Genomic DNA, 17,564 nt, shown 5'->3' with positions numbered 1-17,564 from the left:
CAGTTAAAGAACAATCTAGAGTGCAGATGGCAGTGTTATAAATAGTGGCAGATGTTGCAGTCGTGAGGCAGTTTATCAGAAACGCTTTTCGAATAAATAAAGAGTTGTTACCATTTTCAAACTACTAAACGGCTTTTATTTGCAAGCAAAAGTATCCGGTTTATTTAAAAGAAATAAACCAGCGTTTTGAAAAGGTTAAAACGTAACAATATCTTTAGTTTTTCTAAAGCCTTTTTGGGAAAAGGTTTCCTGATGATCTGGCCTAAGCAACCAGTCAAATGCGCAAAGGAACTAGCTTATCCCCAACAATAAATTTTGGTGAATTTATCAATAATTGGGAATTCAGCATAATCTTACCAACATTTTTTTAAATTTGAAATGGAGTTTTGAAACTGCCGTAAAAAAAATTAAATTTTGTGTGTCATACCTTCGAATAGGTTAACGGTATCGTACGAATACAAAAACTCAAATTCAAGTAAATATGGATATATTTTAAGTAAAAATATATTTAATTTTAATATTTCTCGGAATATGTTAATTCTGTTCCTACATTTCTTGTTCTAGTGGTCTGAGACACTTTAATGGCGTGTATCTAAAATTTTGTAACCAATGTTTGCCCTTTATATCTCACAGTTTCGACAGTTACGCACACATTTCGACTTCAGATATTCAGTTTACATCTTAATAGTATTGTTACTTGACATTAAAGAGTCTATATTGCTGGAAACAAAAAAGGATATAAACTAAAAATTACAGATTCAACATATATAAAACTCATTACTAAACCTGAGGATGTCCGAAACACATTCCAGGGCCATAACAGGATTAGCGTGGTGTGCGTATATTAACGAGTCATCACCATATAAAATGCTATCTGATCCATTATAGCAATGAGGAAAATCAAATACCAAAGTTCATAAGTAATTTAACTGTAAAAGGATTGAATCAATCCTATCCGCAGGAGTTTAAGGATTATTGTGGTATGCTTATATGCCAAAAAATACATAAAAGGTCTAATACTATCCGCTCACGTCTGAAGAGGTATAAAAAAATAAAAAATTATAATAAAGATATAAATAATTAATACTAAATTATAAATTTAGTTAGAATTTGTTGAACACTTTTTATATCTTACATAGTTACATTAAAGAACTATCTATTTAAAAAAATGTACTAATAATAAAATAACGAAATATTCAAATACAAATAAATCACATCCGGTTTCAAAATTACAGCTCTACTGAAAAACATTTTTGACATAAGGCGTTCTACTACTATTAAATACAACTGTGGATACTAATTACTCTTAATTTTATCAACACTACATACAAAAATTGTCGGCTCGCGGGTGCTAACACGTTTTCCCGTTGTCGCTATACGATTCATATTTTTTTTCTTAATTTTCGCGAGTTATTTGCACATTTTCTAATTATTTAATTGAAATAATTAAACGCTAATTGTGTAGTTAAGCTACTGCATTAATTCGTGAACATAATATATTAAAGAATTAAGCAAAATATGGATCCACAAAAGTTGACAGAATTGTTGCGTGCAACAATTGATCCAAATCCTGAACAGAGGAAGGCGGCAGAGGAGCAATTGGCACAGGTTAGTACAATAAAATATATTTCTTACATGAAAATGCATGTTAATTTTCGATTGATTGTATGGATTTTTATACAAAACAACAATATGCTCGGCCGCCTTAATGGCGGATGACGTTACTTTGTGGGAGTGAGTGTACAATTTGAGGCTAAAGTGTTATTTGCTTTTTCTTATTCTGCCTACGATGACATGCACAAGAAAACATGTGCTTTTTAAGAGTAATTCCATATATTCAATACTTAAGAATTTCCTAAGGTTATTTATTAATAATCTTTACAACATATAATGCACGAAATCAAGAACTAATTGAAAGTGCATTTATTATTTCCGAAATATGTATGTCCTCTTGTAATGGTTTTACTAAGGACATTTGTTTCATTCTTTATATTTTCTATGCTTTTCTACTTTATCATTTCTTTTGTACATCCAAAAAGGTGTACGAATTTTAACAGAAAAAGGTAGAAGAAAATTGGCAAAATTTAATTAGAAATGAAAACAAACTTTGACACATATCAATGCTAACAATGTAGCGCTTTTGTTTATGATTTAATTATGCAAACATTTGCTCGATGCAAGAGAGTCACATTAAAAAAATGCAATTTCTAGTAAAATGTCGTTAAATGTAATTGTTATTTTTTAAACAGTTTTACTCCAAAATTATGTTTATGAAAGAGATAATAAAGATTTATATGTATGTAAAAAATATTGAATTATTTGAACAAGTTGATTTGAGTAAAATAAATTAAAACCCATTTAAAATGTTTGTGATGGTCTAGCACAATATTTGTTTTGCAAATATTTCATAAATTGTATTACGAATATGACCTATATATTTTAATTATTGATATTTAGCATTTGTTTATTAAGATCTTTCAGATATTTACCATATCCAGTTTTCAATTTATTAAACTGCTTGAAAATGTTTTCTGCATACAATTTGTATATCAGTTGTGTTTGAATTGAAAGCTAAACAAATAGTATTCAAAATATGAAGTATTTGTTTTGAACAGGGTGTGGCCTTTTGATATTTTTATTATTAATAAATGAATGATTATTTAACGCTTACTTATGGCACAAATGATCGCTATCAATTGCAAATTTAAAAGACCAACTAAATTATTTGTATATATTTGATATCAGGTAATTATTATAGAAGACATTTATTATTTTAAATAAGTTAGGAGGTATTAATTTTCAGTATATAAATCAATTACGTTTAAAACTTATTCGAAACCCTTATGAAATACTCCCTAAATTTCATTATAGTCGTGGAATTAAATACATTTTAAAAACTTTTCAGGAGAGCAAAGGAAATATTTATTTTTTACATGAAAGCCATACAAAAATACACATTAATCTTCTGATAATTCTGAAGGATCAATATAAATAAGGCTTTCAGATCGACGAAAAAACCAAAAATTGAAAATTTAAACATGAAACTTTTTAATGTCACAATGACGAGATATTTTTACCTATCCACTTATTAAAATTGTAAGAATTTTTAAATTTTCGAAATCTCTAAAATCCAAAATATGAAGTATTTGTTTTGATCAGGGTGTGGCCTTTTGATCTTTTTATTACTAATAAATGAATGATTATTTACTCTAAGTTATATCGCAAATTATCGCTATCAATTGCAATTGCAAATTTAAAAGACCAACTATATTATTTGTATATCTTAGATATCAGGTAATTATAGAAGACATTTAAAATGTTAAATAAGTTAGGAGCTATTTTCAATGTATAAACTTATTCTAAAACCTGATGAAATATTACCTAAATTTCATTATAGTCGTGGAATTAAATACATTTTCATCGCACCAGCAAGGAATCCTAGTGTTTAAAAACTGAACGATCAATAAATAAGGCTTTCAGATAGACGACAAAACCAAAATAAAAACCAACGACGGGTTGTTTTTCTATCCTCTTATTAAAATTGAAAGAATTTTTAAACTTTCCAATTCCATTGGGTACTGCATATCCAAATAAATTAGCATTGTATGGAATTAAAATTGTAAGAATTTTTAAAATTTCCAATTCCCAAAATTTCCAATACACAAATAAATTAGCATAGTACCTATGTCTTATAAAAATGAATTGATGGAAAATAAATTTGGGAAAAATATTAAGTGAACTTATAAAATGCCGGAGTAAAATATGTACATATGATTCAATAAGTACACACAAAATATAATTAAAATTTAAGCAGCACGTGGTGGCTAATTAAATAAAATGCTTTAATGGTTTTTGAACCACTTCCACACAAGGCAACTAACTACTCAGAAAGAACTCTTTGTCTATATAGAAATTTCTCTCTTCATTTATTTTTTATAAACATTTTCATTATTGGTTCTACAATGTACAAGATGACGTATCATGTAGAATAATTAAAAGTTAACACTCTTTAGTACATACACATCTTTGTTCGTTTATTAAACAACAGAACAATGAATCAGACAAATTTTTATCTCTCTTTTTAGTCGATTCTACCTTCAATGCTCTTTTATGATCCCTTTAATTAAATGAATATTCTTTTCTTTCTTTTTTTTAATAACTTATTAATTAAATTATACATAAATTTCTTGTTATTTAAGATCCATAAAATTATTGGATTTGTACCAACAATTTTACAAATTGTTATGCAAAATACAGTTGATCAACCTGTTCGTCAGGCTGGAGCTGTATACATGAAAAATATTATCTCTAGCAGCTGGGCTGACCATGAGGTAGCACCTGGCGAACCCATACCTTTTTCAATTCACGAACAAGATCGTGCTATGATTCGCAGTTCCATTGTAGATGCAATTGTGCATGCACCAGAAATTATTAGAGTACAATTGTCTGTGTGCGTCAATCATATTATTAAACATGACTTTCCCGGACGTTGGCCGCAGGTCGTTGACAATATTAGCATTTATTTACAAAATCCCGATATGAATGGCTGGAATGGTGCCCTAATTACTATGTATCAATTGGTTAAAACCTATGAATATAAACGTGCGGAGGAGCGCGTTCCCCTCAACGAGGCCATGAATCTTTTATTGCCCATGATCTACCAACTTATGCTCACTTTAATGAACAATGAAACGGAGCAGTCGGTGTTAATGCAAAAGCAAATTTTGAAAATTTACTACGCTTTGACACAGTTCAGTTTGCCATTGGATTTAATAACAAAGGAAACGTTTTCCCAATGGATGGAAATTTGTCGTCAAATTGCCGATCGTCCCGTACCAGATTGTTCTCATTTAGATGATGATGAAAAGCCTGAATTTGCCTGGTGGAAAACTAAGAAGTGGGCTTTACACATTATGGTGCGCATGTTCGAGCGGTATGTTTGGAATAAATTAAAATGGAAATAAAATAAAAATGTTTAATAAATAATTTTCTGTCTAGTTATGGAAGTCCACGTAGTGTTGTTAGTGAAAAATACCAAAAGTTTGCCGAATGGTATTTACCCACATTTACCCAAGGAGTCTTAGATGTTTTACTCAAGATTTTAGATCAATATCGCAATCGCATTTACGTTTCGCCACGTGTTCTAACTGATAACTTGACTTATATCAAGAATGCGTAAGTTTTAAATCACAAAATTACACAACAAATCATAAAAGATTTTCTTTAAATTAATTAGTGTGAGCCATGCCTTCTCTTGGAAGTTGATTAAACCACACATGGTTGCAATTATTCAAGATGTCTTGTTCCCTATTATGTCTTTCTCAGATCAAGATCAAGAATTGTGGGAAACGGATCCTCATGAATATATCAAACTGAAATTTGGTACGTATTGAAATCAATTATAAAATATATCTAGTTGGTTAAGCGCTTTATGATTTGTAAATGAAATTAAGATCAGACGTTGTATGAATTTCGGAAATTTGTAATGCTATTTCAGAAATTTCCATTTATATTTCTATTAGAATTTTCTGAAATACAAATGGAAAAAAATAAGAAATATATTTCTTAAATACATTTGAAAATGGTGTAGTTGGACTAAAGTGTTTAATTAAATAAATTAAATTATGTTTATAAGATATATAAAATAATTTTAATTTTCTTACAGATATTTTTGAAGATTACGCTACTCCTGTTCCAGCTGCTCAGTCTCTATTGCATTCATGCTGCAAGAAACGCAAGGGCATTTTACCCAAAGCTATGAATATTATTATGCAGGTAAGTTTATAAATATTTTTGTTATTAAAATCCAATGCAATATATTGTCCAGAATATCAAAAAGAAAAATAATCTAAAATGTTATGATCGAAAATTCGAAAACAAATTCGAACTTATGTTTGAAAATGCCAAGTCCGATTCCCGCTGATTAAAAGACCTTGAGTTCTCCAAAAATCTTCATTTTAGTTGGAAAATGCAAAACATTTTCATGTAAATGGTGTATTCTAACTTATTTTCTATTAAATTTTCATAAAAATTTGAAGTAGTAACTTTGCACTTTAATCTAACTGTGTGTTGGATTCTTATAGCGCTAATATCAATAAATAAATTTAAATGTTACGTAACATTCAGCTCTGCCAAATATTGCAAAAGTTTTAATTCAAATTTTAAATTAAATTAGTTCATAAACTACATATGTACATGCTTATATAAATAATTATTTTCCTTATCGAAAGATTATAACATCACCAAATGCTGATAATAAACAAAAAGATGGTGCATTACACATGATTGGTACTTTAGCTGATGTTTTATTGAAGAAACGCATATATCGCGATCAGGTTGAAAGCATGCTTACCACTTATGTATTCCCCGAATTCCAAAATCCAGCCGGTCATATGCGTGCACGTGCCTGTTGGGTACTACACTATTTCTGTGACATCCAATTGAAAAATCCTCAAATTTTGGGAGAAATTATGCGTTTAACTACCAATTGTCTGTTGAACGACAAAGAATTACCGGTCAAGGTCGAAGCTGCTATTGGCTTGCAAATGTTCCTTAGTTCACAAGATGCCGCTGCTCCGTATTGCGAGGCACAAATAAAGGAAATCACAAAAGAATTGTTGACCATCATACGCGAAACAGAAAACGAAGATTTGACAAATGTATTGCAGAAAATCGTATGCACTTTTGCTGAACAGCTGTTGCCAGTAGCAATGGAAATTTGCCAACATTTGGCTACCACATTCAGTCATGTGTTGGAATCAGAAGACGGTGGCGACGAAAAGGCCATAACGGCCATGGGTCTATTGAACACCATCGAAACATTGCTTACTGTTATGGAGGAGCATCCTGAAATAATGAATAATTTACATCCTATTGTAATTAATCTTGTAGGACATATATTCCAAAACAACATTACTGATTTCTATGAAGAGACATTCTCTTTGGTCTTTGACCTGACATCGAAAACAATTTCACCTGAAATGTGGCAAATGTTGGAACTTATCTACCAGGTATTCAAAAAAGACGGCATGGACTATTTCATTGATATGATGCCAGCTTTACACAACTATGTGACAATTGATACTCCAGCTTTCCTTTCGAATCCAAATCGCTTATTGGCCATGTACGATATGTGTAAATCTGTAAGTTAATAATTACTAATATTTATTAATTAATTATTAATTAGGCATTTTTTATTTAGATGTTAACCAGCAATCCCGGTGAAGATCCTGAGTGTCATGCTGCTAAACTTTTGGAGGTTATTATTTTGCAATGCAAGGGACAAATTGATTCTGTAATTCCCATGTTTGTGGAATTGGCTTTATCACGTCTAACAAGAGAGGTGCAATCTTCTGAATTACGTACTATGTGTTTGCAGGTAATACTATTTGTAGATATTTTATCGTAAAACATTATGTATTAAATTTGGTATTGAATTTATTTAAAGGTTGTCATCGCTGCTTTATACTATAATCCTCAATTGTTACTATCCATTTTGGATAAAATGCCTCAACCCAATGGCGAACCCATTTCGTCTCATTTCATTAAACAATGGATATTGGATACCGATTGTTTCTTAGGGTAAATATAAATTTAAATTTGTATGTAGATTAAAAGAAATTCACATTATTGTATAACAATTTTAGTATTCACGATCGTAAATTGTGCGTTTTGGGTTTGTGTACACTTATTTCATTGGGTGAAGCTAAGCCAACTGTACTGAGTGAAGTTTCGAGTAAAATTATACCCTCTTTAATTTTACTCTTCGACGGCTTGAAACGTGCTTATGAATCGCGTGCTCAAGAAGAAGAAGAAGAGGAGGAAGAGGAAAATGACGATTGTGAAGGTAAATATTTTTTTAAGATGAAATTTTACAAAAAAAAATTGATTTTATTATACCCTTCACCTTCAGTTTGTGATTCCGTTAATTTTAAAATGTTTCATTTGCGATCCCATAAATTATATATATTCTGGATCACTATAGATAGCGGGGCTGATTAAAATCGACTTTCAAAAGCCCCCAAATAACATACATGAATATATCCGCTATAGTCCTGGTTCGGTTACTATTTAAATACGGAAAATCGACCCACAAATGTCAGAGATGTAAGGAATAACCCACGACTACTTCGATTTTTTAACTATTTATATCATTTCATATTCAATATCGTTATAGTTAATGGATTTATACATACATTATTTATATATGTACATTAGAGTTAATTTCAAAAATTTGATTTGCGGGTATCATCATTTCTCTGGTTTTTGTTTCACCAAAAAAATGTTTTTTTTTTTCACCAAAAAAAAATTTTTTTTTTCACCAAAAAAATGTTTCTTTAATTTTTTTTGTTCAACAAAAGTTGTTTTCAATCTTTATCTTAAATTATATTTTGGTGAAGGGTATATAGACAGACGAATATAGCTCTATTTCTTGTTCTTATTATATATTTATACTTGAGCAGAAGCATTGTCCAGCGATGAAGATGAAATCGATGAGTTTGCCCCAGATTACTTAGAGCAAATTGCTACATTCAGTAAAACTAAAGCAGCTGAATCCGGTATTGAAATGAAGGCGGTTATTAAGGACGATGACGAAGAGTCTGACGATGAAGAAGAAGAAAGCATTGATGATTTAAATGAAACCGCTTTAGAAGGTTTTACAACTCCTCTGGACGAAGAAGAAGATGAAAATGCTATTGATGAATATGTCACTTTCAAAGAAGTGATTTCAGGTAAAATAGCGAAACATCCAACCACTAAAAACACAATCGTTTATATTGAGCCTTCTTTTATTTTAGCTTTATCTACTCAAGACCAAGCCTGGTATGCTGTACTCACTTCTGGTTTGACGACTGAACAAGCTAAAGCACTGCAAGAAGTTGTTGTTACAGCCGATCAACGTAAGGCTGCCAAGGAATCGAAATTGATTGAAAAACGTGGCGGTTTTTCATTTACCCAACAAACTGTACCATCTTCATTTAAATTTGGCTCATAATAACACACAACGGCTAAAGATTTCTTCCGATTTTTTTTCCCCGTAATCTTACATTTGCTAAAACGATGAAACAAATATTTTAGTTAAAAAAATCAAATAAAACGAATCATTAAAGTAAATATAAATGTTCACAATCTTGGGTTAGTATTTTTTAATGAAATTTAAACCTCTATAAATCTGTCCAATTTTCTACGAAAACCAAAAAGATTGTGAAAACTACATACATACTTCAAATTAAAGTAAAAGAAGAAACATTTTTAATTTATAACATATTTTATTGTAATTTTCTTTCTAATGTATATTTATTATGAAAACAAAGAACCAATAAAAAAAACTGTAGTAATTGCACGCTTTTGGTTATGTAAAAAAAATATTCCAAAAAACAAAATAATTTATAGTAAAACAATTACATATTGAATTTTTTCAATCTTTATTTAAGACTAAAAATGTAAAAAAACAAGTCCTTGGTTTTTTTATATCTTAATATACTCTGTTTTAATTTTTCAAAACAAAAAAAAACAATTGTTGCAATTATTACTTTTAATGTAAGAGAGAATTACACATATTTATGCAAGATCTCATTGAATGAGAATGAATATACTGTAAATTAACTGTCTCACCAAGGCATTATTAATATTTCCTAAACCGCTCATTTTTTTATTTTATTTTTTTTTATAATTTTGCGAATTGTAAAATTTATCGACACACAACGTTGACTTATAATACAATTAAAAAAATATGTATATATTTTTTAAGCAGGTTAACGACTTTCTAAAAAATATATGCGTTTCAATTAAACGTTTTTATACATTATTAAGTGTACATTTCATTTTCTATTTTAATTGTAGTTGCTGGAATAAAGATTTAAAATTTTTGCTATTATCTATATTCGATGAAAAACGATATACATACTTACTATATAATAAAATGCATGTAAAAATAAAAAAACGTATATTAAAATATTTGTGTTGCAGAGTTTTTTTATACACTTCACCATGAGTGGTAAAGGTATGTCATTACGTTTGTAATTTCTACATTCTTTCATTTGCGATCATTGCTATCGTCCAGATTCGGTTATTCAAATTTGGGAATATCGGGTATATATGCATATGTTTGTCATTCCGTTTGTATGTATTCTGGATCGTTATATATCGTCACCTTAAATGCAAACTGACGTAACTTTTATTTTTTTTTTACAGGAAGAGCAAAAATCGTTATAAAATCAATATTAATAAAGTATTCTTGGCATTTTTTTGAATTTCTTTAATAAAGTTGTAATATTTGATCGCGGCGTCTAAAAATTTGCGTGAGCATGTAGTATGATAAAAAATCCGTAATAAATAAAAAACTCGATTTTGAATTTTTGCGTAGTTACGTCCGTTTGCATTTAAGGTGACGATATAGCCATTACCGTCAGTCTGTTGAAATCAACTTTCCGAATCCCCCAAATAACTTACAAACAGGATTGACACATCTATATTTAGTATATCGGGTATAGACCTGGTTCGTTGCAATTTAAAATCGGCCTACAAATGACTGTGATATAAGCAATAAAACAGCGACTACATCGATTTTTCACAACAAAAATAATTTGTTTCAAATTATCAGCCACAAATGCCTGATAATAAGCAAAAAAACCGCGACTTTATTTTTCACCTAATTTTTTCATTAAATGTTTTTTATATATTTTTCTTTTTCACCAAAAATTAGTTTAGCTTAATTTTTTGGCTAAAATTTTCACCAACATTTTTTTTTCACCAAAAATGGTTTTTAATATTTATCTTCAAATATACATATATGTATACATTGGTGATTTAATCCGGAAAATGAATAAATGAAAATAAGAACAGTTTTTCATGATGACTTCTCTCTTTTATTACAAATTTTATAATTAATATCTGTTAGGAATCAGATGAGTTTTCACCATTATTTTAAAATAAATCACACATTAGGTAAAACGCAAACTTATTAACTATTGTACATACAAATTTAAAATGTCTAAAAATACATTTTCTAAATAATTAAATAAATTACATACATTACTTGTAAACATACAAAGGAAAAACTTACAAGTCAACAAAATAAAATAATTTTAAACTTTTTTAGAATATCAAATCAGCAATACTAACTAAATAAATTCGAATCCTTCGTATTTTAGTTCCGTTTCAATATGTTGCTCTGCATACAATGTTTTACCATGTATATCAAATGCTGTTATAAATGTTGTAGTTTTTCCATTAAGTTCTTCGGTTTTGAGAGCAACAATAATGCGATCATCAGTGCCGGGTATGAATTTAAACGAAGAAAATCCATGCGTGGGTTGAGTATTACTTATATCTAATGGCACTGTTTCGATTTTATTGAAATCTTCATCGGCTGTGATTAAAACGTTACAACCCATGTGTTCGTCTCGAGTTTCATTGTACCTTTTTAAGAGGAAATTAAAAAAAGTCAAATTAGCTTTTTAATTAAAAAATTATATCCCCTTGTTCTGTAAACCGAATCCGAGTACCGTTTTTTTGTTTTAAAACGAATTCAGATATGTTGGTGTCTGTGAGTCGAATTCACCTGATTAACTCGTTTTACTTTCGAGTAAACAAAACTGTTTCAATGTGCAAAGACGATCAATTTGACTATTATTCGTTTTTGAAATCATTCGATCTACAGAACAGCGGCGTATATAGCTTTTGTTTTTTTTTTTACTTACTTTTCCTTTGAACACCTTCTTGGTAGGAAAAACCACTTTTTATGAACTGCCGACCAAACACCACTCTCATGTATCATATAGCCCGGCCACGTTATTTGCGATGACTCTTGCCGCAATCTTTTAAAGTTATACGACCAATCCAAGGATCTCACTGAGCCAGAAGGTGAAATTACCTTAACATACATGGGATTCTCATTTTCAAAATCTCCTGTCCCCGTCGTCCATTCCTTTCCCATTGAACCAACATATAATAAACGATCTTTGACTGTAGCCCATTCTGACTTAAACCCTTTTGCATTATGTCCATTACCATCGAGCAGTATTAGCCACGGTATGGGTTTATCGTTATTCGTTATATCATATATTAAACCAGTGCGATCATCAAAACTAAGTATTTTACCATTAAAAGTTACTATTTCTGAGAGTTCCATACCGCGTCCCTTCAGAGAAAAACTTGATTCAAGTACTGACGGTTCTCCACTATCCCAATTGATAATTATTTCATCCTTCGAACTTATATAAGACAGATGACCCTTTTTAAGATAACTTCTCCACACGGTAGCACCATTATTTTGAACTTTTGAGTTTGTATCTAAGTCAGCCACCATAGCTATACGAAATGTTATCACTCCTGGTCTCCCCACTACAGGCTGTGTCAGCGGATACGTACTATTATATGAAGAAAATTCATCATCCACCATTGCTTTACTGTTCATAATACTGCTACTACTAACCACAACCCGATGGCCACTTGTGGAACTGGCATAGTTTTTCAGCCAAGCCGAATCCGACGAAGACGTACTCCCTCGCACATAATAAAACAATATGAAAAGTGCACATACGCCTCCGATAAGCATTGCTATATGATAATTAAAACGTACTGTTCTATTGCCAATGCGATATGTTGGCGGCGTCCGCAATGCGGAACGCCAATCGCGACTATACATCCCTATGTGTTGATGGGATGTTCTAGGTGTACTATTGTTACTGTTCAGTTCTCGATAAGAATATTGCTGATGTTTCGTGGATGATGTAGAGGCAATTGATGTCGTGGCGGTGTTTTTATGATTAGCATTAAACAAATAATTATTCATTTAGCAAGAATCTTTTCTTACGAACTTTTTTTTTCATACACATACATAATAACTTCAAATAACTATAGTTTATTTTACACGTAATAATTAAATTTTAATAACTAATTGATTTTCGTTGTATTTTGCATGTGCTCTTAATGATAATTTACTTTTGTTTTTTATTAAAAAAACATTAATTATATTTTTTTTTTCAAACTAAAACTAGTTGTCAGCTGTTTCCATCTTTATGACACTGGTTTAGAGATGTGCTAATTTAAGAAATTTTAATATGGCAATACCGTATCGGATATACCACTCACATCTAGCTTAATGGCACTTTAAGAAAGTTGAGGAGAATTGTCCTGATGAAAAGTGTGGATCTAGAGACAAACAGGAAAACGAAATGAAAATTATCGTTGAATTATACTTTACAGCAATTCGAATTGTTATGCATATTTTTTTAATTTTTTTGGTCTATCTTTATTTTAGGCGTATATTTTCCATATTTTAGGAGCAAATTTCCGCTCATTGGGGTCATCAAACTAAATAAATTCATGATCAAAAAATCTGCCCATGAGTCCATTTATAATAACAGTGTTGCCACTCGATGTCTAACTTTTCTTCTGAAGTGTAATTTAGGAAGCAGTCATGTGTAGTTTACAATTAATTTGATGGCAACATTGCAATACTGTCACTGTCATGGCGTATTCATTATTAGGTGCTGTCTATAGCACAGCTATTTTTTCTTCACTTGTTTAAATGTAAAAGCAACAAAAACAACAGACAGACTTTGACATTTCCTGCCAACATAAATTGCATGTGGTTTTTGTAAATATTGTATTTGTTGTATAATCGCTCTCACCGTTTATTGAATTCTCCTTGGTCACTGTTTTGTTTTTATTAGAATTTCTTATGGACAATTTGTAGAATATCAGCAAAAAAGGAAAGTTTTTGGAATTTGTTGCTGTGGCTACATGAAAGAATGTCTTCGCATTTTGTAAATGTACTGCGGCAAGCTTTAAAAACGTTTGACAGAGCCAATCAAACGGGGTTTAAAAGTAATTTAGCTTTATTGAAACAGTTGACAGATCAACTCACATACCGGGATATACAAGTCAATCAGGAAGAACTGTTTAATGATGATGTGTTCCAGCGTCATGGCAGGGCACCATGTACCTTTATGCACATATTTGAAAATGAAACAGTTTCAATGAGCGTCTTTATAATGAGAGGTGGATATACAATGCCCCTTCACGATCATCCTTGTATGCACGGTTTGCTTAAAGTCTTACATGGTCAATTGAAAATACAATCTTACACTCAGGACCTGCAGACAAATGATCCGATGAATTACAAGCAAAACATAAAAGAGGTAAACGTTGTAAAGGAAGAAGTAAGATATATGAATCCGAATATGGAGTGCACCCTGCTAACGCCTAGAGAATGTAACTATCATGAGATTACAGCTGATGGCGGTGTTGCTGCATTTTTTGATATTCTATCACCGCCGTATGATGCTGATGTGCCTGGCATTGGTCGTAGAAGATGTACTTTTTATGAAGTCATTACAAAGCCGGACATATCCGGCGACAGCGGTGGTGATGCTGACAAAAAACGAACAGTAGTGACACTTCAGCGCATACCTGCTCCCATAACATACTATTGTGACACAACAAATGCTCACGAATCTGTTTTGGAAACAGCATTTCTTTGTTCACAAGAAGCTTATAGTGTTTTATCATAATACGTACAACAGGGACCGACTAGCGATGGATATAATTAGAAAATGCTTAGGAATTGATGTAAAACAGAAGCCAAATAATTATTTAAGTCTGTGTATTTGTTATTTAATAGGAGTTGTACTTTATCAATTGAACGAAAATAAAGTTCAAACATCACACTCAATAAATGTTTAAGGTGTAAAGATTTATTTCCAATTGTATTATTTATTTAGCATCAATAATTTAATAAAAACCTAAAAAAGTTCAACCAATTCTTATCGATTTTCTCAGTTTTCTTTAATAATAATGAAAATTAGGTGAGGACGCACAGTGGGGAAATTAAAAAAAGTCTAAATAAATCTGTAACTTCTAAATGAATAGTCCAATTTTAATAAAATTTATCAGAGACTAAGGTAATAATTTTGTAAAAACAAATAGAGGGCTGTAGCGAATCTGTATACCTTTCACCAATGTCCCCCACTGTGGGACATTTGAAATATCAAGAGTTTAATTAAATTAAACAAATTCGAAAAGCCCATAAAGTATCCAAATAAAACTACTGAATGTGAATTGTTCATAAAATTTCGTTCTATATATACATACATATTATATATAGTTGTAAAATAATAAAAAAAATATTGAAAAACAATTTTAAAAATTAAAGGACATGATAGAACGCATTTATATGCAACATTTTTACTAAACCTTACAGTAGGTATTATAAAGTTTCTTTTAGTTCATCTGTTTCTTCTTTTTCTTGGTAGATGTCCTGATTACGCCTTTTAAATTTTTTAATTGGAGGTTTTGGTGAAAGTACTTTCTCGTTGGTGGTACTTTCTATTTGTGTTTGATCATTTGTACACGCATCCGATGGATCACATTCCAATTGCAGATCTTCCTTAATATCTTCTTTATTCGTGTCATCATCATCCAAATCAATTTCCTCTGTATTTACAATAATATTTCCATCGTCCATTTTCGGTTTAGGCAGAATTAAACCAGAGTTACTTTTTCGCTTTAATGGACTGCTGTCTGTTAAACACACTGATGCCGATGAGATATTCAGACTAGACGATTGTTGGTCGTCCTGTAGAAGAGAATCATTTAAAGCTGAATCTTGTGTATTATCAAGTGTACTGGAATGACTCAATTCATGACCGCCCATCAACATTGCTAACGACAAGGGGTCATCGATGCCCAACGTATCACAGAAATGCAATGATTGTGGATTAATTTGTGATTTTGGTTGTTCGAAATGCCGACCTTTGCTATATGAAGATGGATCGAATGATTCAACGGTTCGACAAAAGTTATTGGGAATTTTTAGATCGTTTTCGAACTTTTTACGTACATTTTGCATTTCTTCTTCTGTAGGCGTAAAGTCGAAACGTTCACCATTAGCACTCTTTTCATTCGGTAGATAATAGTACGATTCTTTGACATTCACCAAGTGATTGGTTAAATATAATATGGTCAACCATTCCAAATCATATTCAAATCTTAAATGACCCTCATCGTCAGTATAGTTTTCCGAATTAATATCAAGAACTTGTAAAAACCTTCGCTTAGGCAAACATTTGTCTAAAGCTAAGAATTTTGTAAATGATCCCTTTGGAGTTGTATCATCTTCATCGTTATTTTTTTCATTAAATATGTTGTTCTTTGCTTCCGTTTTCTCATCGCAGCACTTCGAGTTTGAATGTTCCACAACGGCTGCAAATTTACAGTGCAAATGGGCGGCAAACCAGTACTGAGGCTGTAACATATTAAGCAAATCCTCACAAGGTCTACTGCCGAGCTGGTCGTTATCCATTTCTTCGCGTAAAAATGGTTTGAAACGAGCCAACTGTTCTTTATTACCAAAGTTGTATATGCCTTTGGGCCAATCATGCGACATAAAGATATCAATTTTGCTCGAAAGTTGTTTCAGACGAAATATTTCCAGCTGACGCACATGGTAAACACTGCGTTTGGTGCTTTCTGAGTAGGGAGAAAACTCAAAACGTCCCCTTAAATAGTCATGGCCTTTATATATGCCAGAAACGCCTGCAATTCTAATACCATTAACTCTGACAACACCAGCATAACCCAAATAATATATATTAGGTGCAACCCAACCACCATAAGGCAATTCTTGTAAATAGTTGGAAGCCTCATGATTGCCACCAATAAATATAGTCAACATTGGAGCTTTTAATTCTCCGCTATAGTACCTGTAATAAATAGACAAATTGAAAAATGATATTGTTAGTGATATAATTCATATTTCTATTAATAATATTAATGTACTTACTTATAAAATGTGCAAATATCTTGATATTTCTGGGAAACGGCCATTGTTTGTAAATCTTCCATATTACGGGTGGACTGAAAATCGCCACAGCACAGTAACATATCAACCTTTATATTGTCACGCTTTTCCAACTCCTGTATAGTTTCGTAAATTTTTTCTAACTCTCCATGAGCACAACCTTCGACAGCGATTTTCATTTTTGTATTGCTTTTAAATTATGTACTTTTATAAATAGTTGATAATAATCATAGATTAAAATACGTCTGCAGTTATATGTATCTGTGCTAATAATAAACTAAGCTGGACGTTTTGTTTACTTTTCTTCTTCTTTACGAAGTAGCATGTAATTTAGATTAGTAACACTTTTGTTTACTGGGTGTTTCATATAATTCAATGTTTATCGTATATTGGCAACACTTTTATTTACTGGGTGTTTCAAATATAGTATATTTTGTTGCATATGTAGAGTATCCAAAACCGAAAACCGGTTTTTTCATCTTTGTAAAGTCCACCGGTTTCGGTTTTTTGACAAACCGGTTTTTGTATGACGTTTTTGTATAAAGCTCATTCAAACATATTTATGAAAAACTATGATAGCATTTTTAAAAATATTGATTTATTTTATAGAAAATTGTAGCATTTGACATTTCGTAAAAGATATAAAATAATTGCATAAAGAATTCAAAAATACTAAATTTCCATTAAATAAAAATTTAGTATAAACCGGTTAACCGCTTTTTTTTGAAGAAAAAAACCGAAACCGCTTAACCGGTTT

The 17,564-nt window shown here is 31.0% G+C and overlaps 4 protein-coding genes across 4 annotated transcripts; 2 read left to right on the top strand and 2 right to left on the bottom strand.

Moving 5' to 3' along the window:
* Nucleotides 1–1,335: 1,335 nt before the first annotated feature.
* On the top strand, nucleotides 1,336–9,957 carry msk (importin-7 msk). The gene is made up of 11 exons (XM_065504763.1): nucleotides 1,336–1,608; nucleotides 4,200–4,933; nucleotides 4,999–5,175; nucleotides 5,237–5,382; nucleotides 5,666–5,775; nucleotides 6,231–7,142; nucleotides 7,202–7,378; nucleotides 7,448–7,581; nucleotides 7,647–7,846; nucleotides 8,463–8,732; nucleotides 8,799–9,957. The coding sequence occupies exons 1-11, from the start codon at nucleotides 1,519–1,521 to the stop codon at nucleotides 8,993–8,995; spliced, it is 3,147 nt and encodes a 1,048-aa protein (XP_065360835.1). The 5' UTR covers nucleotides 1,336–1,518; the 3' UTR covers nucleotides 8,996–9,957.
* An 888-nt stretch (nucleotides 9,958–10,845) lies between these two features.
* Nucleotides 10,846–12,966, bottom strand: LOC135954574 (apyrase). Its single transcript, XM_065504764.1, has 2 exons — nucleotides 11,703–12,966; nucleotides 10,846–11,421 (listed from the first exon to the last, which is right to left on the bottom strand). The coding sequence occupies exons 1-2, from the start codon at nucleotides 12,794–12,796 to the stop codon at nucleotides 11,124–11,126; spliced, it is 1,392 nt and encodes a 463-aa protein (XP_065360836.1). The 5' UTR covers nucleotides 12,797–12,966; the 3' UTR covers nucleotides 10,846–11,123.
* A 693-nt stretch (nucleotides 12,967–13,659) lies between these two features.
* Nucleotides 13,660–14,778, top strand: LOC135954989 (2-aminoethanethiol dioxygenase). The gene has a single exon (XM_065505257.1). It carries the CDS (start codon nucleotides 13,758–13,760, stop codon nucleotides 14,517–14,519), a length of 762 nt encoding a protein of 253 aa, XP_065361329.1. The 5' UTR covers nucleotides 13,660–13,757; the 3' UTR covers nucleotides 14,520–14,778.
* Nucleotides 14,779–15,062: 284 nt separating this feature from the next.
* Nucleotides 15,063–17,036, bottom strand: ldbr (lariat debranching enzyme). Its single transcript, XM_065504913.1, has 2 exons — nucleotides 16,790–17,036; nucleotides 15,063–16,709 (listed from the first exon to the last, which is right to left on the bottom strand). The coding sequence occupies exons 1-2, from the start codon at nucleotides 16,984–16,986 to the stop codon at nucleotides 15,215–15,217; spliced, it is 1,692 nt and encodes a 563-aa protein (XP_065360985.1). The 5' UTR covers nucleotides 16,987–17,036; the 3' UTR covers nucleotides 15,063–15,214.
* Between the last annotated feature and the right edge of the window lie 528 nt (nucleotides 17,037–17,564).

The sequence above is a fragment of the Calliphora vicina genome, chromosome 3 (assembly GCF_958450345.1).
Source record: "Calliphora vicina chromosome 3, idCalVici1.1, whole genome shotgun sequence".
NCBI lineage: Eukaryota > Metazoa > Arthropoda > Insecta > Diptera > Calliphoridae > Calliphora > Calliphora vicina.
The sequence above is the reverse complement of the archived record's forward strand: the minus strand, read 5'-3'. Positions and strand labels throughout refer to the sequence as shown.